At 41.7% G+C, this 24,950-nt stretch overlaps 1 protein-coding gene, 1 long non-coding RNA gene and 2 other non-coding genes across 25 annotated transcripts in view; 1 reads left to right on the top strand and 3 right to left on the bottom strand.

The window, feature by feature from the left end:
* The window catches only part of MCMDC2 (minichromosome maintenance domain containing 2), a 24,310-nt gene extending 11,548 nt beyond the window's left edge, over window positions 1–12,762 (top strand). For 15 of the 18 annotated variants that reach the window (XM_045005826.1, XM_045005825.1, XM_045005834.1 and 12 more), the window contains 7 exons: window positions 1,576–1,813; window positions 5,226–5,431; window positions 6,468–6,634; window positions 7,080–7,256; window positions 9,537–9,679; window positions 10,939–11,048; window positions 12,165–12,762. In XM_045005826.1, the coding sequence (XP_044861761.1) occupies window positions 1,576–1,813; window positions 5,226–5,431; window positions 6,468–6,634; window positions 7,080–7,256; window positions 9,537–9,679; window positions 10,939–11,048; window positions 12,165–12,331 (1,208 nt within the window). In that variant the 3' untranslated portion in view covers window positions 12,332–12,762. Of the gene's footprint in view, window positions 1–1,575; window positions 1,814–5,225; window positions 5,432–6,467; window positions 6,635–7,079; window positions 7,257–9,536; window positions 9,680–10,477; window positions 10,919–10,938; window positions 11,049–12,164 lie in introns of those variants that run through there. The other 3 variants (XM_045005829.1, XM_045005835.1, XR_006576983.1) reach the window with 3 other exon arrangements.
* Window positions 12,738–24,950, bottom strand: LOC123364066. Of its 5 annotated transcripts, XR_006576986.1 has the most exons (8): window positions 24,803–24,861; window positions 23,240–23,327; window positions 20,022–20,148; window positions 19,356–19,469; window positions 18,054–18,158; window positions 15,627–15,740; window positions 14,883–14,969; window positions 12,738–13,675 (listed from the first exon to the last, which is right to left on the bottom strand). It is a non-coding gene; the product is annotated as an uncharacterized LOC123364066 (long non-coding RNA). The 5 variants fall into 5 exon arrangements; XR_006576985.1 differs by lacking the exon at window positions 23,240–23,327 and having other exon boundaries at window positions 24,803–24,917; XR_006576984.1 differs by lacking the exon at window positions 24,803–24,861 and having other exon boundaries at window positions 23,240–23,838.
* On the bottom strand, window positions 15,820–15,900 carry LOC123365481. Its single transcript, XR_006577615.1, has one exon. It is a non-coding gene; the product is annotated as a small nucleolar RNA SNORD87 (small nucleolar RNA).
* LOC123365482 lies at window positions 19,561–19,645 on the bottom strand. Its single transcript, XR_006577616.1, has one exon. It is a non-coding gene; the product is annotated as a small nucleolar RNA SNORD87 (small nucleolar RNA).

Raw genomic sequence — 24,950 nt, 5'->3', positions numbered from 1 at the left:
TTTTGCCCTGATATTGCTGTCACCCAAGAAACACACACAATATTATTGTCCACTTCTCTATTTAGGAAAGTGCAGAACATTATTTATTGATGTTCTTTTCCACTATCCTCTTATTTCTAAGCTCTGCTTTTCATTAGAGGGTATTGTTTCAGTTCAGACCAATGGCAACTGCAACTGGATTTTGCCTCAGGCTTCCAGTCTCCAGCTGTGGCTTTTCTTGGTTGGAGACCTTTGTCTCACTACCTTCTAATGGGTATTTACAGGCTGCACAGTCCTCTGCCTTCACTGTGTTATTCCCATCAGAGACAGGCTGCCCAAGCACATCTGCTTGCTTTCTCTTCAGAGATGGTTAACAGTGTGACTGCCCACAGTTGTAAGTTACCACACAGTTCTTTCTAAGTAAGTCTATTTTATTAAGATAAAAAGCATTACAGAGAAAACATTAAAAATAATTTAAAAAACCTATATGCATTCTAATAAGCTTACTAGAGATCACTTCATTCCTAACATGCTCTCTGGCAGAGACAGTCCTTCAATACCTCACGAAAGGGGTTTCCTTATGGTTTCAAGTTCATTACAGCTTTAGCTCAGAACAATCATACAGTCTTACAGGGCCTCAGTAGGCCGCATCCTTCCAATCCTCCCCTAAGGATTGGGGACTGTCTGTTTGCTGGATCTGGAAGAAGCAGGGGCGGCTCCAGGCCCCAGCACGCCAAGCGCGTGCCTGGGGCGGCAAGCCACGGGGGGCCCTCTGCTGGTCGCCGCGAGGGCGGCAGGCAGGTTGCCTTCAGCGGCATGCCTGCGGAGGGTCCACTGGTCCCACAGCTTCGGCGGACCTCCCGCAGGCGTGCCGCCGAATCTGCGGGACCGAGGACCTCCCGCAGGCAAGCCGCCGAAGGCAGCCTGCCTGCCGTGCTTGGGGCGGCAAAATACCTAGAGCCGCCCCTGGGAAGAAGGCACTGAGCCTGTTTAAAACCAGGCTGTTTAACCAAAAATCTTTTCTTTTTCTGTTGGTCCCTGGAGAATCCAGTTTGAACTAGTATATGAGGAACTTACCAGAGGGTAGCTTCACAGGGGCTAATAACTGAAGGAATTACATTACCTCTCCCTCCTCCTAGAGGAGTTACATACAACTCCACAATAACACATACAGAATTGCATTTTTAATACAATGGCCCCCAAAGGTATCAATCCTAACTCAGTAAGATTTAACTTAATTCCATAAAGTTTACCTTAATTCCATAAAGTTTGTCCAGGATGATGCAAATATTGTCAGTCTGTCACAGGTATATTTAGATTGTATCTTAGATGGCCATACAATTTCAGTTCATGTACTTGCTCTCTTACTCAATATGTATTAGTGGACACAGTGTCCGTTACCTGTTTAATAATAGTAAAATTAACATTTTAAGCTGTTCACAGTCTGAATTTTTGTTACCCTAAAATAAATTCCAAACATACTTCGTTTTTAATTATTTTTTTCTGATAATAGAATCTACCTAATGCTGATTTGTTTTAATTATATGAATAGCTCTGTTTAAAAGTGTTGACTAAGATATCCTTTGTTTATATTAGGTACTTCTTGTATCAGTGAGAATTTTAAGTATCTGCTGTCCTTGACTTCAAGTTCATGTTGGAGGTTTACAGCCATGCTTGCCACCATCTTTGCTTCTCAAGTTGTCCCACCAGGCACTTACAATACTCTTAAATTGTCCATACTGTTGAGTCTAGTCCAGACATGTGACAGAGACAGAGAGACAGCAGATTACCTGGATCTTTTGATTGTGACCAGTGACACCCTAATAGCAGATAGGTAAACTGACACCTGTATTTTTTTTACAAGTACATTTGACTTTAAATAAAAGTTTTGCCAAGTTTTTATATAGAGAGGCTTGATATTTTCTCAAAAGGAAAACAGAGTTCACACTTTAAAGTGTATCCTGGGGTTTTACTCAGCAAAATAACTTTTTTTTAATAAAGGTTTTACATTTTTGATTCCTGAACTCTCCTTTCCTTTGTCATCTGTGTGCCATTATTATACTGCTGAGAGGGAAGCAAACTATGTGATGGTCATGTGGGGCATGTGCGATCTAGTGGCATTAACTGACCTGCTGCTTATGTCTATGGTGAAATTTAAGGCTTTGCTTTTAACGAGTAAAGCATTTAATGATCACTCTTCTAATTAACTTGCCGAATTTCTAACACCAGTCCCGTTTAGCAGAGACCTAACTATAGTCCTTCTAAAGTTGCTATTGAAAGGACTACAATCTGTGGCTACAAAAGCAAAGATTTGCCCCTCTCAAGCCTTAAGTCACTCTGATATAGCACTTTAGTTTTTTCTAAACCAGCTATTTTGTCAAAAATGTCTCACTGTTGTGACCTTCAGTTCAGCTCCCATCAGTGATTAACAAGGTCCAAATGGCTGTTGGTATTTTTTAATCACTGTGTTGTTTGGACTACGGTTGCCAGGTGTCCAATTTTTTACCAGAATGCCCGGTTGAAAGCGGCTTCAGTCAGCAGCACTGACCTGGTCGGCGGTGCAGCGGGGCCAAGGCAGGCTCCCTGCCTGCCATGGCTCCACGTGGCTCCTGGAAGCAACCAGCATATCCCTGCAGCCCCTGGGAGCAGGTGTGATCAGAGACGCTCCGCATGCTGCCCCCACCCCGAGCGCCACCTCCGCAGCTCCCATTGACAGGGAACTGTGGCCAGTAGGAGCTGCGGGGACAGCACCTTCAGGTGTGAGCAATGTGCACCGTGCAGAGCCGGCTGGCCATGCCTCCACCTAGGGTCCGGACATGGTGGCTGCTCCCAGGAGCTGTGCAGAGCTGCGGCAGGCAGGGAGCCTGCCTTAGCACCGCTGTGCCACCGGCCAGGAGCTGCCTGAGGTAAATGCTGTCTGGCCAGAGCCCACACCCCAAACCCCCTGCCCCAGGTAAGAACCCCCTCCCGCACCTAACTCTGACCTCGCACCCCCACCCTTTGCCCCAAGTCGGAATTACCTCCCGCATCCAAACTCCCTCCCAAAGCCTGCACCCAACCCTTTGCCCTAGCCCCGAGCCTCCTCCTGCACGCCACACCCCTCATCCCTGGCCCCCCCTCACAGCCCACATCCCCAACAGAAGGCCACACCCGAACTCCCAGCTTGCTCCTGCACTCTGAACCCCTCGGCTCCAGCCTGGAGCCCCCTCATGCACTTCAAACTCCTCAGCCCCACCCCAGAGCCCATACCCCCTCCTACACCCCTTACCCCCCTCCCGCACCCCAACACCCTGCCCCAGCCCAATTAAAGTGAGTGGGCGATGGAGGGAGAGAGGATGGAATGAGTGGGGGGCAGGGCTTCAGAGACGGGGCAGGGCAAGGGTGTTTAGTTTTGTGCAATTAGAAAGTTGGCAACCCTAGTTTTGACCTGAGTGGGTATAGTTGAGAGTGGTAAAAACACTGATGGCTGTGCACCCACACGAGTGCACCCACTCTTGCTACTGATGGTGGAGCTGAGCTGATGGTAGCAATTATGGGAAATCTTTGATGAAAAAAAAGTTACTTTAGTATTCATCCATAATATGAATACGACTTTTCTACTGTGCATGTTTGACACAATTTTAAATCTCTATTCCTGCCCCCCCACCAAAAAAACACAAACCCATGACTTCATTACGCTTCCTCAAAAAGGCCTACAAACATGGCAAGTGTGAACTACTCTGTTTTCAGCCATTTGAGTTTTGGCTGCAACAAAGATCTGGAAAATATTCAGGCAATGGGAGAAATGCTTTCCTCACTATCCCACTTTTTCCACAAATGATTAACTGAACATGTTTAGCTCAAATTTAAAAATTTTTTGTTTGAAGCCAAGCATGAAAAGACTAAAACAAAAAGAATTTTTTTTCCAAAAGTTATGAACAACTGAAAAAGAGGTGAGAATGGAAACACCTGCTTAACAATATGTTGCACAGTATGAATGCTAGTTATTGATATCTATAGGGTCTTAGAAGTACACATAGCACTTTACAATCTCCCCCTCAGGCCTTTACTGTTTACAGTAACTTACAAAAATATATATAGGATAACAAAGTACCTTACAAATCTCATCTCAGATACTTATATGGTCCCTTTTACTGTAATATCTAAGCATTGCCTAATATTTAAATGCCTTTAATCCTCACAACACTCCTGTGAGGAGGGAAGTACTATTATCCCCATTTTGCAGTTGGAAAATTGAGGCACAGAGAGACTAAGAACTAGATTGCTAAACTTATTTAGGTGCCTAAATACCTTCAAAAATCAGGGTGTTAATTGACTTGTCCAAAGTCTCACAGGAAATTTTTGGCAGAGCACGAATTTGAACCTGGGTCCCCAACCAATACTCTAATCACTGGACCATTCTTCTTCTCAGACTCTCCTGTCTCTCATGCTTTAGTATGCTGAGCTTTGCCTGGCTCGGATGCCATTAGACTGTCAAGATGGTGGCACTCTGCATCATATATATGTTATCATACCATGTCATTTATTAATATTGGGACAAAGCCCACCTCCACCATTTGCAAGCATGAGCAATAGAATCAATGTGGTTCCACTGCATGTGGGAGGCAACATTTGGGCTGCCCACTCTGCATGCCCTAGAACACAACTCAGTAGGGGAGGGCCCTGCACCCATGCCTCTGAGTGTTTGGGTCCACTACTTTGTAGATCCACACACCTGTCCCCAGTTACCATACATGAGGCAAAATGGTCAGTAGAGGCTTGATCCTGCACTCTTTAAAGTCGATGGTAAATCTTCTAGTGCCTTCAGTGGGTACAATCAGGCACTAGCAATGTGGGAAGATAATTCAATCTCGCCTCTGACCCAATTCCGAATTTTACCTTGTATGCTAGACCAATTTAAGAATATTAAATTAGAATACAGCTGGACGTCATGCTTCTTCATGTAGTTAGTGCTACTAGAAGGAAACTATTAAAGATAAATAGGAGCAACTATTTCAAATAGTGCCCCTTTTGTGGTTGTGTATAAGAAACCCTGGGTTTTACCTTAGTATTCAGAAATATTTTATATTCCTATAAAATTATTTTAATTTTTTTCTTTTTAAGTGCTCTACCTTAGTCAAATGAAGTTCCAATGTGTGTGCTTTTAATACCAATTTTATAAATACAATTAGTTGTTGTAAAAGGAAAATAATTTAACTACATTTTTTGCAGGTGTTACAAATTGCTGACAATTATTTTTATCCTAGGCTTTTGAATTACAGTGTTTGTCTTGTAGCCCGTGGCATACGGCACCCAGCATCTAATGACATTTTTCCTACTGTGTCCAAAGATAAGCATGGAACTGGAACTGCTAGCATTCAGGCGTGCAGTGCTCTGCTGGCCAAAGGTGGTATCTGCTTCATAGGAGATTTGTTGTCACATAAAAAGGATAAACTTGAACTTCTGCAGTCAGGTAACCAGTACAAAGCCACTCTGCATCCACTGGGCAATCAGAAGAGGGGAGAAATCAGTGCTAGAGGAGAGACAAGTAGAGCCAGGGCTAGACACTGGGAGAGATGGGACCACGAGGCCTTGAGGAAGCTAGTTTCTACAATTTGTCCAGGGGCCTTTAAATCCTAACTGCAATCCTACTCTCATGCACTCTTGACAGGGATGTTATAATTTCTCCCTAACTGCTGAGAAAGTCACCTTCTCTATCATCAGAAAACCTCATATATGCCATAGATAGAGAGAAAAGCGAGTAGATATTAACAGTACTGGGGAAGAGTAGTGAGATTTTTACATGAATGGATCTTAAAGCAAGGCATAATAGGAGGATCACAGACTTACTAGAGCAGAAGAGGTACCTACTACATTAACTACTTAAATTATAGAAAACTGCTTATGCAGGATACAAGTCCTGGCAATGGAGATCCCTCAAATTATATTTAGGAGTTCATGCAAACTAAGCACATTTTAGCATGGTGTGGCAAGTTTTAGAGAGAGAGCCTGTTTTTGAAGATGGAGCACTCCTTTGTCTGTATCACAGGTATAGTAGTTTAAACAAAGCAAAACAACATAACCCGCTCTGTGTTTTGTTTAATTTACGTACAGACCAAGAGTGGTTAGCCCTGGTTAGTTTACCAATAGACTGCAAGCATTACACAGTCTTGTATACACCTAGCTAACTGAATTGGTTTGATGTAAGTGATAGTTTTTGCAAAGAGGACTAGATGGCATATTCTTTCCACACGGATATGAAAATCTTTAGCTGGAGAGTACAAAGGTTCTTGTATGCATAAGCATTTTCTCCACCCCACCCCCCCTGCACTAAATGCATTATGATTAGTTTTATATTTTTGCATCAGTTACTTTGAAGAGATCCTGACTTTTCCATAAAAATTAAGTGCAGTATGTAATTGGAATTATCCTCAGACCCTGGAACTAGGATTGGAGATTTAATGTTACATTACAGTAGTTTAAGTAACATGTATTGTGTGACCTGATAGTGCTGGAGAGCAGAACCACTACAGTATTTATTCCTGGAAAGAAGTATGGAGAAGATGTTGACCAGCAAGTTATTCTTCCAATTCAGACCAGTTTCTGGACTTTTGTAGATGAGGATTTATCGTCCAAAAAATATGTACAAATGGATAACACTCTAATTGGCAAGTTGGTAAGACATATACTTTGTTATGGCAAAGCTATGTAACAAGTCTGGAGATGTAGACAATTCTACATGTAAAATAATGGAGACCAACACAAAGAGGTGACATCTCCGCACAAGCCACAGTGAAGTCACTTTAAAGCCCATATCTTCTAAAAATAGACCAGCTTTTCTAAAGATGAAGCCTTTGTTTATTCAAAGGTTTGATGTTGCTCCTACAGCCTCTGAATAAACAGGATTGTAGAGTGTGCACATGTGTGACATTGGTCTACCCTATTTTCCCCCCACAATAGTAATTTCACTCAAAATACTTTTGCATTTGCACACCTATCAGACAGGGCAAGAGCCTGCCATTTTCTCTACAGTATACTCAGAAGTAAATTGATTTTTTTCTATTTGAAAAATAAGCAGTTGAGCTTTTCAGTCACATTGCTTTGGGTTTTATTCTGTTTAGGACTTGAGCTCAATAGCAGCTAATCTTATAGATGCTTTTGGGCTTTTGATACACTGCAATGAATTATCTTGTCAACCACCTCTTCCTCTTTTCGATCACATCATGAAAAAAGCCATTGATCCAGAAGAAGCACCTTGTACCATCTCCCAGCAGTTCAGAACACAAGATTATGAAGAGGTAACTAGCTATAGTTCAGAACAAAATTGTATTTGATAATTTCATACTATTACTTGGCATGATGTGGTTTTCCTGAGATGACTTGTATACTTCCAGACATGCAGATATTCACTTACTATTCCATGCCCCCTTGTGGTCTCACTGAAGTCAATATGAGTCTTGCCATTATTTTCACTGATAAAATCAATTTCCCATCTATAAATTAGTGCAGCGGTTCCCAACCTTTTTGTGGCCAGTAGCACATTCATGTTCTCAGAAGAGTGTGGCGGGCACCAACAATTTTTCAAGGCTTATTTTGTATTTGTACATTAAATAATATGAAAAACATCATATTGAATATAACATAATATATTCATCCAGAGAGAAGCCGGAGAGAAGCTGCGAGGACAGAGAACACCAGCGCTTGCAGCCCCGGAATTCTCTGTCCCTGGCAGGCGCAGGGTCGCGGCTTCTCTCCGGTTTAAGCTGCGGCCCTGCACCTGCCAGGGACTGAGAACACTGGCGCCTGCAGCCCTGGGGCTGCAGCTTGTCTCCCTTGCTGGGCACTAGGCGGGCCCCACGCCTACTGGGAACAGAGAACACCACGCTCACAGCCTGAGTTCTATGTCCCTGTCAGGTGCAGGGCCACGGCTTCTCTCCCCTGCTGGGCACTAGGTGGGCGCACATAAATGCCCTGGCGGGCGCCATGGTGCCCACAGGCACCACATTGGGGAGCACTGAATTGGTGTTTTCTGAACATTTATCTAGTGGGGGTAGAACCTTCTTTGTATCCATTCCACAAAGCACCACCTCGGGACTTAATACTACAACAAAAGATTTAATCGTGTTATTTCCAGAAGAACCACTTTCTGAGGGCACAGGGATATGTGTACCTCTTCCAGGAAGGAGAATGAAGGTATATATTGTGGAGTATAAGCAAAACACTAGTGACCATTTAATACTTTTTTAAAAATGGACAGCAAAAAATGCTGACTTATTAAAATTCACAGCAGCCTAATTGTGCAGGATGGACAATATACGACTCCATAGTGACCTGATGCACATTTGATACTAATACAATATTCACGTCCCTGCACCACTCAAGGCACTTCAAAACGTAAAACTTTAATTGCAATTCATCTGATTTCACCCTAAATCACAGTAAGAAAATGTCTATTAGCGGGGAAAAATAGCATCTTTCAAAAAGTAATGGATATACTGACAAGCATTTTATATCATCTATGTACGAGGTTGCTTTTTGGGGGTTTTACACTAATTTTTAAACACTGCTGACATATCACAGGCTACCACGGGCATCAGGAGTTACACAGCTCTTTGTTGTTCAGTCAGAGATTCTCGTGGTAGCAGTACAAGTTCCAGCGATAGCAGATGCTCAGTAAATAAGTTCAACCAGCCACTGTCTGGCTGACAGCTAGTACTTAAAATTAAACTAGAGGTAATCTGACTGTCCAGTACAATGAAATCAGCAACAGGTATCCCAAGACAGTGACCAACAATATGGGGAACCATTTTTAAATCAATTTTTGGTTAACTATTATTTGCATTCAAGGGAATAGAAATTGGGTTTTAGAAGTTTAACCCTGAAACATCATCCAAATTCAGATCTGGTACAAGCAAGTTCATTTCCAGTCACCTCACCCCCTGCCACCACAACTGAATTTGGCCCAGAGTTTCATAATTATAGGCTAACTAACAAAACATGCACAACTGTAATGTCCTAAAATACATGTATAGATTAAAAATAAGGATAGCATGCAAATCTGAGCATTGACAGTAAGAAAACTATTATGTTCAGCGTTCTAAACCCTTCTCATACTAAAATTAATGTGTTTTGTACACATTTGAAGTCATTTATGTACTCCTTTTAAAGAGCCAAATTATTAAACTCCATTTGTTAGCTTGGTTTTTGAAACAGTAGTGTTGGTAAATGTATTTTTTTTTAAAGTAGATCTCCAGTATGCAGTGTGGACAAGATTAGAACCTATTAGTATAGTGCATGTTTATTTCAGTACACTAGAGAATATTTATTTAAAATTATTGAGGGAGTTTCTAGCATATTTGTTTAAATTTACTAGATTAGTGAACAAATTATTTGTTTCTACACCTGAGACAGCCATATTGCTGTGAAAATGGTCAATCTTTTCTAAAAATTGTGTTAATGTGGAAAATATTGTCTAGATATATTAATACTATGCAATGGATGTTATCAGTAGCAAAATGAGTTTGGGTGTAAGTTTTCAACAGTATTCCTTAAATATTTAAAATTTATGCTGTTTTTAGCTTATTGTATTTGCTAAGAATTTGCACGTAGAACTCAGTTCAGAAGCAGAAAGACTCATTCATGGCTACTACCTAGCAAGTCGCAGAGTCAGAACAGATTCTATTCATGGATCAAAACTATCAACATCTGCACTGAAAATCCTGTACGTTTTAATTTTCCTAATTAAATTGCTTAACTTCTTCATGCCTCAAATTCTTCATCTGTAAAAATGGTACTAGTGCTTGCCTACTTGGGAGTTGAGGCTTTTTTTTTATTATTAAATAAAAAACATGGAGATCTTTGGATACAAGATCCTTCAAGATTTCAGTCTAGAGCAGGGGGCCACATCTGAGTATGGAAATTGTACGACAGGCCATGAATGCTCACAAAATTGGGAGTTGGGATGTGGGAGGGATGAAGGCTCTGGGGTGGGGCCAGCAATGAGTTCAGAGTGTGGGAGGGGGCTCTGGGGTAGGGTTGGGTAATGAGGAGTTGGGGGTGGAGGAGAGTGCTCTGGGCTGGGACCAAGGGGCTTAGAGGGCAGAAGGGGAATCAGGGCTAGGGCAGGGGTCCAGGCTCCAGGTGGCACTTACCTCAGACCAGGCAGCTCCGCACCTGCAGCTCCCCTTGGCCAGGAGCCCTGGCCAAGGGGAGCTGCACAGGTGGTGCTTGGGGCAGGGGCAGCGTGCAGCACCCCCTGGCTGCACCTAAGTGTAGGAGCCAGAGGTGGGACATATCACTGCTTCCAGGAGACACACGTAACTGGGTAAGCCTCGGACCCTGCTCCCTGGCAAAAGCTCAAGGGCCAGTTGTAGGCCCCAGGCCGTAGTTTGCCCCCTGTCTAGGTCCTGTACAGTAGTTTACATAGTATTTATATTTGTAGGATGTTAGAGTTCCTGAATTTATCTTGGAATATCTCCAGAAATCTCTATTTGAATAAACTTATTTGCTCATTTGCCAGGCATGAAAAATAATGGCTATTTAAAAGCCAAACCTCACCATTAAAGTAACTAGCACTGAAACAAATCTACAAAAATGAAGAAAGTGAGTTGATTGCTGCAGTATCCTTAATTCCTTAGTGCTTGAGCAATGTAATAATTATGGTCCCCTACTAGTTTCATACAACATGAGGGAGTTGTATAACATGCATTCTCACACTATTGTGGGACAAGTGATGCACAAAATAGTTGTGTACATATTTGGCTGTGACGGAACGAACAGTGTGTAACTTTGCTCACTTGAAATCATTTGAGTACCCCCCTACTGTATTTAAACCTGTAAAACTCAGGTAGGGTATGGAAAATAAACTACATTGAAATAATGATTGCCACTATAGTTAGCTTTTTATGTAGTTAGTGCAGTGCACACCCATGCATTTTGTGTAATATATTTTTCTGAGACACTGGCATTTTTGTCTTCTAGGGTTTCATTGTCTAAAGCACACACTAAGCTGAGTTTAAGGAAGAAAGTACTCGAGGAAGATGTGTTGATTGCTGTCTTGTTATTTGAATCATCTCTCACTTTAAAACATGGTAAAAATAATTGTTTTACCAGACTGGATGTTTGTTAGTTGGGTATTAGGTCTAAATGGGTAGATACTTTAATGTTAAAAATGACCAAATATAAACAATTAAACTAGATCAAAGCTGCAGTCAAGTTTGAATTAAAGCATCTCAGAGTTGGATATAAATACCTGTTTTCTTAGTTAAAGCACCATTTCCATGCTAAGAGTAAAGTATGGAAAGTTGACTTGATAGGGGCAGAATGCTAAAGAGCAAAACACTCTGAGAAGCAAGAACTATTTTGGCTGTACCTGATTTCTCAGACATTTACAACTTTCCTCATTCTCAAGAGTGGATTACCAAAGACACTCTAGATACCTCATATTAATAGTATCAGGAGCTTAATATTGATTCATTCAAATTTATGGCATAGCATTACATTTCAAAGGCAATAAGCACCAACCATTTTAGACTAAAATCAATTTTTCCTTCTCTATATTAGTAAGTTATAACAGTAGAGGGTGATAGTCCCAAGATTTCTTTTACAAACAAGATTGATGTATTATAAGGTCAGGAAAAATTCCTTCTCAGCTGAGAATTTCCTGTCATGAGTCCTCATAGACTTTAAGGTCAGAAGGGACCATTATGATCATCTAGTCTGATCTCCTGCAACATGCAGGCCACAGAATCTCACCCATCCACTTCTAGAACAAACCCCTAGCCTATGTCTGAGTTACTGAAGTCCCCAAATTGCGGTTTGAAGACCTCAAGCTGATCCTGCAATGAGCTCCTTGCGGATCCTTCTGGCAGTAGAACTCATTAAAGGATCTGAGTGCCAGAACTTAATGGAATATGTTACCTGCCTCTTGGAATTTCAAGACAGATTGCTATTGAGCTGAACCAAATTCAAACCAGAAGTGTAAATCTCATATCTGATACCAAATCCCCAGGAGTAAATTTTTTTTTTAAATAGACAAAATTTGAGAACGAGGTAGAAATATTTTATAAGATATGGTTAGTGTTCTTTTCATCAGTCAGCCCTTCGAATGTCGCTAAGATGAAGCGGAACAGTTGGCCAAGAGGATTTTCCAGGAGTGTATGGAATCTATTAACATAACATTTTCTATTCAATTCTTCTTTGTGTAGGTGCCTCTGTATTTTGTGTGGCTCCAAATGCAGTGTTTCCCTTTGACCTTATTGATGAAAACACTCTGCAGCAAAGAGATGTTTATCTGATGCAGTGCTATCAGCAACTGTTACAGTTTATTGCCACATACAGCCCTGGAACACATGTTACCACTAATGAAGAATAAAGAACCTAGTCTGAAAGCAGAGATTATTCCTATTTCATCATAAAGTTTTGATTTTGGAAAATGTAAAATTTAAATATTTAAAGTTTTAGAGTATCGCTACTGCAAAATGTATATGAAAGTTAATGTTTTATGAAATTGTTACTCCTACAGATAAAAGTTTGTAGCCAACTTGAAATTAAACAATATTGCACATTAAGTTTCTCAGACTTGGCATATCACTGGACTGGTGGCTTCTCAAAGCTGTGACCTCTAAAGATAAGATGACCCAGAGAAGAAAAGCAAAGCACCATACTCATGCTGCTGTAAATACTAAGTAGGTGACAATGCTCACGTCCCCACAACTATTAAAATGTACCAAGTGAATGGTAGTGAGAAACTTACATTAGGAATAAGAGGAAAACAAAAGTTTTTTAAAACCATTTTTATTTAATTAACCATATTGCTGTCAAATGGCTTATAAACTAAAAGGTAGTTCATAGAACAATTTATTCAGTCTAGTGATTAAACTTTACCAACTTTGTCTGCATTCTGTGGGTTTTTGCGCTGCTACAATTCGACTACATACAATGTCAAAAGTACTTCATAAAAACTGTACATGTGTATGTTTAAAAACCATTTAGTATGTACAACTATATTTTTTATTCAGACACAATTAGAGGTATGATAGCTATTTTATTATTTGTATGCCAGTAGCACCTATAGGCCTTAAAGTGAAGTTAGGGCCCCATTATTTGTATAGCACCTAATATGGGACAGTCCCTGCATTGACAAGCTCATACTCTAGTCTAAACAGACAAAGCTGGCTCCAGCTTTTTGCTACCCCAAGTGGCGGGGTGGGGGGGAATGATATGATTGAAGGACCCGCCGCTGAAGTCTGAAGAGGAGTGATTGAGCTGCTGCCGAAGGACCCGTCCCTGACCCGGACGTGCCGCCACACCTTTCTATTGGCTGCCCAGGCACATGCTTCCTTCGCTGGTGCCGGCCCTGTAAACAGAAGAGACACAGGATAGGAGGGGAAACAGAGGTGTGAAGTAACTTGCCTACTGTCATACAGGTCAGGAATAGAACCCAGGTCTCCTGACTCCTTGTCCAGTGCCCTTAGGCACTAGACAGTGCTGCCTCTTATAATTAGAATGACAAATTATTAATCTACTAGTGAAAAGTCAAGATGAAAACTGAAACTCACTTCCACATTTGACCACAAGAAGTTAAATAAATTTATGCTTTTTCAGGTCAGTCCATACCTGTATGTACCATACATGCCTATACTCCCACAGATCATTTGGTGCAGGACAGAACACTCATCTTTTTCCCTGGCTCACAGGGCTGCCTCCCACAACATGCCTGAGAAGTAGATGTGGTGAAGGGAATCAGTTTCAAACTCAGAAGGAATGAGAACTGAATTGTATAGATATAATGAAACAAAAATTGAAATAAATTATGCACCAGAAGAGAAGTGAAATGCAGGTATGAGGATATTGTGTGAAACAGACTTTTTGCAGAAATGGTTACAGCAAGCAGCTGAGATTGATTTTCATTGCTGAAGGCCGAGTGGCCAGAAACATTGCAAGATTGAAGAAAACGATATAAAGATGGATAAAATGACATTGAGAAAACTGGAAACAGATGTAATGTTGAGGAGCTGTCTCAGATTAGTGAGCTTTTGATTTGATGTAAAAAAGGTTATTCATACAGAAGTGTGGAGTTGTTGCCAGCATGTTAATGCAAGGTTTTTTGTTTGTTTTTTTAATAAGTCTAAGTTGGGTCCTTTGGAGATTGCATAGCATGCTATCCTCACTATGAAGGGAGGTAGCTATAACCAAGTAAACATTGTGCCTTTGGAGAGAAAATGTCCTGTAATTGGAAGATTTTCTTGGTAATCTATTAGTAATAGTACCTTGAATTTGCTTTTGAATTTTCCCTTTGCCTTTATAAAAAGACTAAGTCAGCACCACACAATTTGTTAGTTTCAGGATCATTTCTTGCAGACGGGGCTGCACTTCAAAAACCACCATCATCTCTTGCATGCTTGTTGTCAGGCAAAGCAAAGGACAAGATCTGAATGGGGGTGAACACACCCTCTTCACCCCAGTGGTCCTCCAGTCAACTCAGGCTGGGATTAGGAAAGCTCATATTGCTACTGCCCACATTATGCCTGGCCTCTGGATAAAAACAAACAAACAACCCTCAAGCACTAGAGCTGTCAATCTAGCATCTTTTATGAGCAAAACATTTACCTTTAAAAGACTGATTTATTATATTTGGGACAGCAGGTTAAAAGTAACTGCTTTTAAAATCAGAAATCGACAGTGTTACCTTGTATTTTAGAGTTAAGTTGAAGGCTAATAAGAATTCTCTCTCAAAAAAAGGGGGGGTACTCAGCAATGTTGTTTAATTACAATAAAGAACCTGCTCTAGAGAAAGTTCTTATCAGTTTTCTTTATATATCAATTCAGACTGATAATATCTTTCGGATCCAGTTAAAATATGAAAATATCAAAACAAAACAGAGATACGACAGAAAGATTGGTTCCTGAAACATTCAAAATACCTTGAAAACTGTATGACTTCTTGGTAGCTGCAAGTTAACTGCACATTAGACAACATATTTAACACCACGGTTGAGTAAATTCTTGTTCTGCAAAGAAAAGGCATAAGAAATAAACTGTGAATCCAATTTAAGTGTATGTAATCTAGCTAACTCAAAATTAAGATGGCACATCAGACACAGATTTTTTCTCCAGAAAGAATCAGATGGGTAAACGGCAAAAGATAATCATCATTAGGCCATCAAAGCAACAGTCTGCCACCCAAAACTAAAATTAAGCTTAGTCATCTCATGGACAACTATGCGTATGGGGAAGAGGCTATCACGATACAATTTAAGAGGTTCAGTTCCACAAAATTAGATCCTTTGTCTTTATTTAAACCTCTCTTTTTTCAAAGAAATTTTAACATGATCACATGTAACCCAAACATTTGGAACTCAAGATGGTCTGGCTAACTTTGAAATCAACTATATTTTCCTTTTATAGTCACATGAAAGTTTCTGAAATTAGTTTTAAGTTGGACCGAATCATCTGAAAGATTGTTCAAGCTTTTGAGTCCTCACCCAGAATGGTCAGAGGGCTATTGCCTCACAACTTTTAAAGGACTGCTCTCCATGACTCATTTGTTGTGTTGGTTCACATATTTTAACCTAGACTTTTACTTACCTTAGCTGTGCTAGGTTTAATTCTTTTCAGCATAGAGATATATACAAAGGCATCAAAAACAATACTCCCCTCCAACTTACCTCAAGAGAATTCAAACAACATCTTGCTGGCTGCAAAGAGCAGGACAAAGTCAAGAACATGGCATTTCTGAATGTATCTGAGCTCAGCAAGTCACATAACGAAGGTATTTCCCACTGAAAAAATTGCAGAAATAAAAAGTGTATAAAACTGATCATGCTGACAAACTAAGTTACCAAGCTTATTCAAACCTTTACTGGCATCTCAGATTTGAACATATACATCAACATACATTCAGATGGGTAAACGGCAAAAGGAAATCATCATTATGCCAGTAACATCACGTTGTCTGAGGTGCTGATTTAATGAAAGGTAGTTAATTTTAATATGAGAACTTGTCTTCCTGCAGTATGTGTGGCATGATAATCTGGACAAGAACTATATTTCTGCAGTATGTCACTTTGCCCCTGTGTAATGCATATATTTTAAAGGACTTGAATTTCAATTATTTTCTGCAATATAAAACCACAAAAACTAGTACAATTTTTTGCCCCCATTCCAGTTTCCAACTTATCTTTTAGATTGCTGTAATCGAAATAAAAGAGATCACTACAATGACAGGGGCTGGATAAAAATAGGAACAGCTTCCCAGCTGCTGGCCTAATGAAGCCCCTGACCACCAAGCCAGATCCTCAGCTGGTGAAAGCCAACATAGTGTTGTCTGTTACAGCTTTCCCCCCTATTCCATTTTGTTTCTTACAGCTGTCCCCTTACTCCATTTTGTTTTTGTTCTCCTCCTGTGGCCGCCCCTCCCTGGCTGTTAAGTTGTTTACCAGGGCCACTGCCCTTCTCAAAGGGAAGGCCCCTTAAGTCGTTCACCAAGAGCCATTGCCCTTCTCAAAGGGATGGCCACTTGTGCTGCGTGCTAAGTGGGACCACTGCCCTGTTCAAAGGGCTGGTCCTGTTATCACCTTGTTAAACCTGGGCTCAGTGTAGGGGGCGCTGCCCAGAATGCAAGACCTGAAAAGGCCAAATAGCTGAGCATATGAGTCATACCTGTGGCTCAGAAACTTGCCCAGGCATGTCTGTGCTCACCTGAAGTCTCCTCTCCTCCCCTCTAACAAGGGGAACTAATCAAAGTTACTGGCGGGAAGCTGCCTGAGTTTGCCTTTATAACCAGACATTTTCTGATCAGACCTCGGAGAGGTTCCTGCATTGCCATCTGGTCTGATCAGCTAGGGGTCTTTGGGGGGCCCTCTCCCTGCTCTCGTTTGTTTTTGAGCATACCCCCGTTTTTAAACTCCCCTCCCACGAACAACGAATTTTGCCTGGAGATCTCCTGATTATTGTAAGCGAATCGAGTCCTCTCTGCGTCCTCTGATGCTGCCGCTGTTCCTGTCTCTGTGCTTGCTGCTCCCTCTTGCAAACTCCCCCTGTCCTAGCTGCTGGCCTTGTTTCCCCAGCAGACAGACCCAAGTTAACTCTGTGGTCTGTGTTCTGTAACTGATCTGTTTCTTGCTCTGCAACGCCTTTGCTGCTAAGAAATAAGCCTGTGCCACTGCTGAGCTGTGCCTTCCTGGGCTGCAGGCTTGCAGTCGTCCCACTGCTGCAGTCACACCCCCCTCCCCTTTGGGGCTGTATCCTGGGCACACACCACTCTGCCCTCTGAAACTACCCCTAGCATAAGGTGCACCCATTAGGTTAGGTTTAGCCTTTAGTCTAGATAAGTTGTAATTTCATTTTGCATAGCTGTGGTTAAGTTAGGTTTAGAGAATTGTTTGTATTGTGCTCTGTAAGTTAAGTTTAAGAAGTTGTTGCATTGTGTTCTGTTGCTTGCTAATTTGTGTAGTCTTGGTTAAGTTAGATCATAGATAAGATTTTGCTGTGTTCTGTATAATTGTGATTAAGTCTGTCTTCCCACTGTCAGGGTCCCCACCCCGGGCTTCCCCAGTCACTTACAGCCTGTTTGTTTTCTGTGTCTCCCTGACTTGTTGCAGTCTCTCTGCTCTGTCTGAGTTTAAATCTCCCCCCACAGCACCTCTGCCTTTGCTCTCTGCTCCACCACATGCTTCTCTTCCCCCATCCCAATCTAGCATAAAACCCCATTGGTTACCCTTTTTCTCTCTGATACACCTCACATTCTACATTTACACCACTGACATTTTTACCTAAAATTGTTGCTACTTAACATATTTTATCCATAACTGTTAGTTATATGCTGCTGTAACACACCCTTTACATAGAAATTGTTAGCTACCTGTTCAATTAACACAGAAATATAAATGTGTTACCCTCTGTATTGTATCCTACTGTATTGTACCCCACTATTGAAACCCCCTATACTGTTCACTAAAAGAAACCCCTCCCCAATTGTCTACCTTAACAAACCCCATACCCCTCACTATTGAATTTTCCCTGTTTTTATATTTTCTTAATAAAGTTTATTTTGCACCCCACCAGTGCAGTAATTGTCCCCTAAGGTCCCCTACCTGCTGGCAGGGACAAGTGTCAGGGACATCATGGAAAAGCATCATGGACCAATTCTGTGCAGATTTTCATCAGATGAAGATTTGACTCTTACTGGATTCTGATTTCTGGTATTGATATCAAAGAAAAGCAACAGACTCATTTTTACTACTTTACCAATTGATAGGACATTTTGCTGGCTGTACACAAAGTACATGGGACTTGTAAAAACATTTGAAATAAACAAACATCACAACTGACTCAATTCTCACTATTTTAAAGAAAATTTTCATATCAGAAACATTAATGAATTTGATCCATGGGCACTTTTTGGTTTATTCTGTGTTTGGCTGGCATTTTCAGATACACTATCAAAACAATCAGTTGGGTAGATGGCAAAGAAAAGTTATGCCAACAAAGCAACTTCCCGTCTATGATGAGCATTTACTGCTATGAGACTAAAACTAAGTATTTGATCACAAAGGAAATATTACTATAGCGACATTTCTTTAGAAGTATAAAATAGGCACCCCAGTACTATAATGGTACGTCCACACTACCCGCCAGATTGGCGGGTAGCGATCAGGGATCAATTTATCGCTTCTCGTCTAGACGCGATAAATCGATCCCCGAACACGCTGCCCGTCGACTCCGGAACTCCATCAAGGCGAGAAGAGTAAGCGGAGTCGACGGGGGGAGCCACGGCTGTCGATCCCGCGCTGTGAGGAGGGGAGGTAAGTCAATCTAAGATACGTTGACTTCAGCTATGCTATTCTCGTAGCCAAAGTTGCATATCTTAGATCGATCCGCCCCCCCCCCCCACACCCGTAGAGTAGACCAGGGGTAAGTTAAACCCAGCCTTCAAACAGGGGGTTAATTTTGCATCCACAAAATTAATCATGCTTTTTTCCAGCAAGTCATTCTAACTGAAAAAGCAAGCCAGTCTGAAGATCAGTTCCCACGTTATTACATAAATCTCTTTACTAGAATTAAAGGTTCAGACTGTTTGTTAGCTTCAGAACCATTTAAGAAATGAGTTACCTCCACATTTTTAGTCACAAGTGTGGTAATTATACTTGTCACTGTGTGGAATCCATCAGTGTTGGATGGGGATGAATGGTCAGGTGGAGTGTAGCTATCTTTGTGCTCTGGATTCTAAAGAGAACAGCTTGTATCTGAGTATTCTGGGATTTATTCTGTTTGTTCAGGAGAACCAGAGTGAACTCTGCTATCTGATTAATTTATTACTTGTCTATGCAATAAGCTTCTCAACAAATCCTCTAGTACCTTAATACTGAGATGTAAAAGATAAGCATTTAAATTACCTCAGCAGTTCAGGTGAGAGCTGTCAGGCTTCAGGTAAGCAACATTTGAAAGCCCATCTCACGATATAGGGATTTCTGGACAGAGCAACAAAATCCTCTGAGGCCGACGCTCATCTGTGGTGTTTAGGGGAAAAAATAAATTAGAAATCCACACAGACCACTGGATTCTACAAACTCCTCATTATTTGATTTACTTAACAGATGTGCTGGCATCTCAGATTCAGAAATATACATCAATGAAATACATTCAGTTGGGTAAACGGCAAAAAGGAAATCATCATTATGCCAGTGAAAACTCTTCCTATCTTTGATACAGTTATTACTACATGGAAGAAGGCTAACTTCAAGCTATGAAAACACATGCACCTGGGCACTTTGCCCAGCATCTCAGCCACTCAGGACAGTTTGCCAACATGTAGGTGCATATTTTAAAGTAATTTGCATTTGTTAAGACAGAACACTCAGTGACACGAACAACAGAACTAACAAGTAAGGGTTTTTCCTCACTGCCATCTTGTTCTTTTGCCCCCTCTAAAATCAAAGTGTTCAAAACCACAATGACTTGGGTCTGGATTTAACAGAAAACAGCTTCCTAGTTGCTAGCTTGCAGAAGCTCTCCAAGCACTGTGTATTTACAGTAAGAAAAAAATCCCAACATATACTCACAGCCTTAGTTATTTAACAGTTCACGTGACAGCTTGCTGGTTACAAAGGAGGAGCATAGCAGACTCCAGACAGGAAACTTGCAATACCATCAGAAACAAATTCTAACTGCTGTCTCTATCCTCATTACCTAAAAGAAAAAAGTTCCAGACATTTTGAACAGTTGACAGGAACGGAATTCTCATCATTCACTTGGAAAACGGGCCAAAAGGATTATTATATCAGTGAAGCAACACTGATCCCAGTGACAATATTAAATCATTTTCATGAAGCGAGTTCTGGGATAAGTTCAGTAAATTGTCACAATTTTTTAAGAGACAAAAAGTGGTTAAACAGAAGGCATTAATATTTTGCCCATTAAAAGAATGTGTTGTGGGTAAGTCTATGTATTTAAGCATGTTCCACTATGCAGAGTTATTGATTTTACAAGCGTATGATATTCCTAATGAGTAGCCATTGCTTTTTTTGTCCAGTTGGGTTTGACAAGTATGAAAGATGAACTAAGGTTAAAGGTTATATTTACCTCGCTTTGGGAGCACAGGTCTCCATGTAAGCACAATGGCACATTCCCTGAAGGTTCAATTCAAGGTCAGAACTCTTACCAAGATTATGCTGCCTCTGAGACTACCAAACCAAAATCCCACTACAATGGAGTCCCCAGACAACTACTGCTCTTAAGTATGTCACTATACTATGGAAAGGGCATGGTCAGGACCACCGGACAACTCTCTAATCAAACTCCCCAGTGACAAAGGGGCAATTTATCATTAGAATTTGGACACCCAGCTGCTGATGAAAATGATTTATGAAGACATATCAACAGCAGTAAGGTTATTTAGCTATCCAATTTATCATTATCTGGAAGACTTGGAAAGACTAAAAATAACTCAAAATAATCAATAAAGAGGATTTGCCGATAGTAAATGTCTTCTATTGCCTAATGAAATCCAGCTCAATTTCACAGAACATATGCAAACTGTAGTAAAATAAACTAGGTGTCTTAAAGCAAGTCTCTAATAAGAAATTAGCTATTTAATTTGCAATCAAACAAAGCAATTTGTTGAAAATAAAGTGTTAGTGCAATTATAATCACATCTGATTAGTCTCAAATGGTGGGAGATGTAGTTATGAGGAGGGCATAATAGGAAATGACCTCTGTTCATTTCCACTAGAAACTCTATCCTTTCAAATCAGAGTGTATATAAGACATGTTAGCAGGTCATCTGCCCATTTTTTATTTTTAAAGTGCAAATTACATTCACTCCATTTTTTAAATTGTGTCAAGATTAGAATTTAAGCTTAGTTAAAATTACATACTTCCTGGCTTCTCTGCCATAGATATTGTACAAGGTCCCAGAAGTCTGAAAGAACTAGTTGATTTCTAAACTCTCATTTTCATTGTAATTGTCAATACTTGCGTAATTAGACATTCAAAGAGAAACCAAGAAACCTGCAGCTCATCTCTCAGGACTTTAACACTATATTTTTTAAAGTACTTTTCCAATTTATAAAACAATCACATCAACTTTCTTCTCGTTTAGAACCCCACAAGTAGCAGAATTTCTGAAACTGTATTTGCATACCATAAAATGAAAACTGAAGTTGGTTATCTGTATAACATTTGTTAGAATTGAGGGTTTCTTTCTCTCTCAGTGAGAGCAAGCTCTCCAGCAAACAAGACAAACATGGCTATTTGGGGTGTATGCCCCCAGGTCTTATTCAGAATTGTACTGCTGTCAACTTTTTGTGCCTAGCATAATGGGATCCAACCTCACTGTGGTCTTTAGGTGCTACTGCAATTTAAATATTTAGTAATAATAAACTTAATGTGATGAGGGAGTAGGACAGGGGTAGGCAACCTATGGCACATGTGCCAAAAGCAGCATGTAAGCTGATTTTCAGTGGCACTCACACTGCCCAGGTACTGGCCACCGGTCTGGGGGGCTCGGCATTTTAATTTAATTTTAAATGAAGCTTCTTAAATATTTTAAAAGCTTTATTTACTTTACATACAACAATAGTTTAGTTATATATTATAGACTTCTAGAAAGAGACCTTCTAAAAACATTAAAATGTATTACTGGCATGAAAAACCTTAAATTAGAGTGAATAAATAAAGACTCAGCACACCACTTCTGAAAGGTTGCCGACCCCTGGAGAAGGGTATCTTTTTTTAAATATTCACCCACGAAAGCTCATGCTCCAATACGTCTGTTAGTCTATAAGGTGCCACAGGACTCTTTGCTGCTTTTTTAAAATAAACCCATGTGATCTTCTATAATCATTTTGTTTAAGAATTTGAAGATCTTCTCACTCAATATTTGTTCTATCATTATAGAAAAGTATACTGGGTGCTTATGTGAAATAGAGGGCAGTTTACTAGTTAATTTCAAAGACGATTTCCAACAAGTTAGGTTGGAATTAATTCTTTTCCCCATGGCTTGTAGATATTTTTGTTATACAATTTATCCTTAAAGCAATAGTACTGTACACTATTTAGTCTCCTTTGCAGTCAGGGGATTTAACAAGTTGGTTTTGATTTTTTGCCCAAATCAGATTTCTAATTCAAAGTAATAGAACAAAGGATTGTTCTTGAAATACTTACTCTAATTGCTTGGTACTCCTGATCTCAGACAACAGATGTTTGCAAACATTTAACTTTGTTTCCTATTCTACTTTTCAATACCACTAAGTGGTAGCATTACAAAAATGATGTGGGTCACTAAAAAATACTGCACAGCTACACCAAAACTGGTTTGCTAAACAGTAATCTATCCCACCCAAGTTAAACTTGCTTAGCTGATACTATAACCATCAGGGCCTGGAGTTTGATTTTTTCTTTAACTTCAAAATAGCCCCTGAGGGGGAAAACCCCTCATTTTAAGTGATCAAAAGATTGTTTGGCATACAACACACATAAAACCACCATCCAAATTAATACATTGAGATACAAACCTCATCTACATACAACTTGCACCAGTTAACTAAAATATGTCCACACTAGAAATGCTGCAGCAGCATTACTGTAGTGTAGACGTACTACAGTTTTAGAAGGGGTTCGTCTGTCACTGTAGTAAATCCACCGCTCAAGGGATGCTAGCTCAGTGGAAGAATTCATCTATCAACCTAGTGGTGTTTACAACGAGGCTTAGCTCAGCTTAATTACATCGCATAGGGTGTGAAATTTTTCACAGCCCCCTGAGCAATATAGTTAAACCAACCTAACTCTGTAGTCTTGACCAGCTCTGGCACATTATAGTGATATAACTGGAAATGTCTTCTCTGTAGAGAGTCTCATGAAACTTCTTGCTGCCAGCAACCGGGTATGAAAGAAAAACATCAAATAGTGTGATACTTGCAATGGAATTGCCAGAGTGACAATTAACAATGAGTCCAGTTAAGTTTTTGTTTGGAATCCAGTAGGAGGCTCTCAGAGTTAACAGTGCTTTCTACATCCAAGACCTTAGAGGCATATCCAAGGTATCTATGCTTCACCCAGGGCTCGAAACTACTCCCTGGGCTCTGCAACACTCGGGTTCTAGGGAGACGGTCTCAGTGGCCTCACACTACATTAGCAGCCCGCCAGAGACATGCAGGTGCTGGCAAGTTGGCCACAGGGCCATTGCTGTGACACACACCAACTGCCTCACCAAGACACTCGAGCCAACTGCCACCCAACCACCTTAATGAGTTCTTACACAGCAAGCACAGACAAATCCCCCAATCCCTCCTCCCATACTAGGGTGACCAGATGTCCCGATTTTATAGGGACACTCTGAATATTGGGGGATTTTTCTTATATAGGCTCTTATTACCCCCCATCCCTGTCCCAATTTTTCACATTTGCTGTCTGGTCAGACTATCCCACACATATCCATTCTCCCCCCCCTCAGACCACCCATCCCTGCTTTCACCCCCTACCTCCCCTTAACCCCTCCCCCCCCCCACAGACCACCCATCCCTGCTTTCACCCCCTACCTCCCCTTAACCACTCCCCCACACAGACCACCCATCCCTGCCTTCACCCCCAGCCTCCCCTTAGCCCCCCCCACACATCCTCCCCACACACAGACCACCCATCCCTGCCTTCACCCCCCAGCCTTCCCCTAGCCCCCCCCACACATCCTCCCCACACACAGACCGCCATCCCTGCTTTCACCCCCTGCCTCCCCTTATCCCCTCCTCCCCCCCACACACAGAGACCACCCATTCCTGCTTTCACCCCCTACCTCCCCTTAACCCCTCCCCCACACAGACCACCCATCCCTGCCTTCACCCCCCCGCCACCCCTTAGCCCCACCCCCCCACAGACCACCCATCCCTGCCTTCACCCCCAGCCTCCCCTGAGCCCCTCCCCCACACAGACCACCCATCCCTGCCTTCACCCCCCAGCCTCCCCTTAGCCCCTCCCCCACACAGACCACCCATCCCTGCCTTCACCCCCCAGCCTTCCCCTAGCCCCTCCTCCTCCCCACACACACATCCTCCCCACACAGAGACCGCCATCCCTGCTTTCACCCCCTGCCTCCCCTTATCCCCTCCTCTCCCCCCCCACACAGACCGCCCGTCCCTGCTTTCACCCCCCAGCCTCCCCTTATCCGCTCCTCCCCCCCCCCACACACCGCCCGTCCCTGCTTTCACCCCCTGCCTCCCCTTAACCCCTCCTTCCACACATATCCACCCCACACGCACACCCACCAGAGAACTCCCCCCCCCCAGCACAGACCTCCCCCACCCACAGGATCCCCTCAGCCCAGACCGCTGGTCCATCCCTAGTCCCGCACCTCGTGGGCCGCGGGCCGCTCTCCAGCTCCCTCGCGCGCACCCACAGAAGGAACGGAAGGAGGAACTGAATTCCTTCCACTTAAAAGGAGCCCAGATGGGGCCACGTGACAAACGCCGATTCCGTTCGCCTCACGTGACCGGAAGTAT

This window comes from Mauremys mutica, chromosome 2 (genome assembly GCF_020497125.1).
Source record: "Mauremys mutica isolate MM-2020 ecotype Southern chromosome 2, ASM2049712v1, whole genome shotgun sequence".
NCBI lineage: Eukaryota > Metazoa > Chordata > Testudines > Geoemydidae > Mauremys > Mauremys mutica.
The sequence above is the reverse complement of the archived record's forward strand: the minus strand, read 5'-3'. Positions and strand labels throughout refer to the sequence as shown.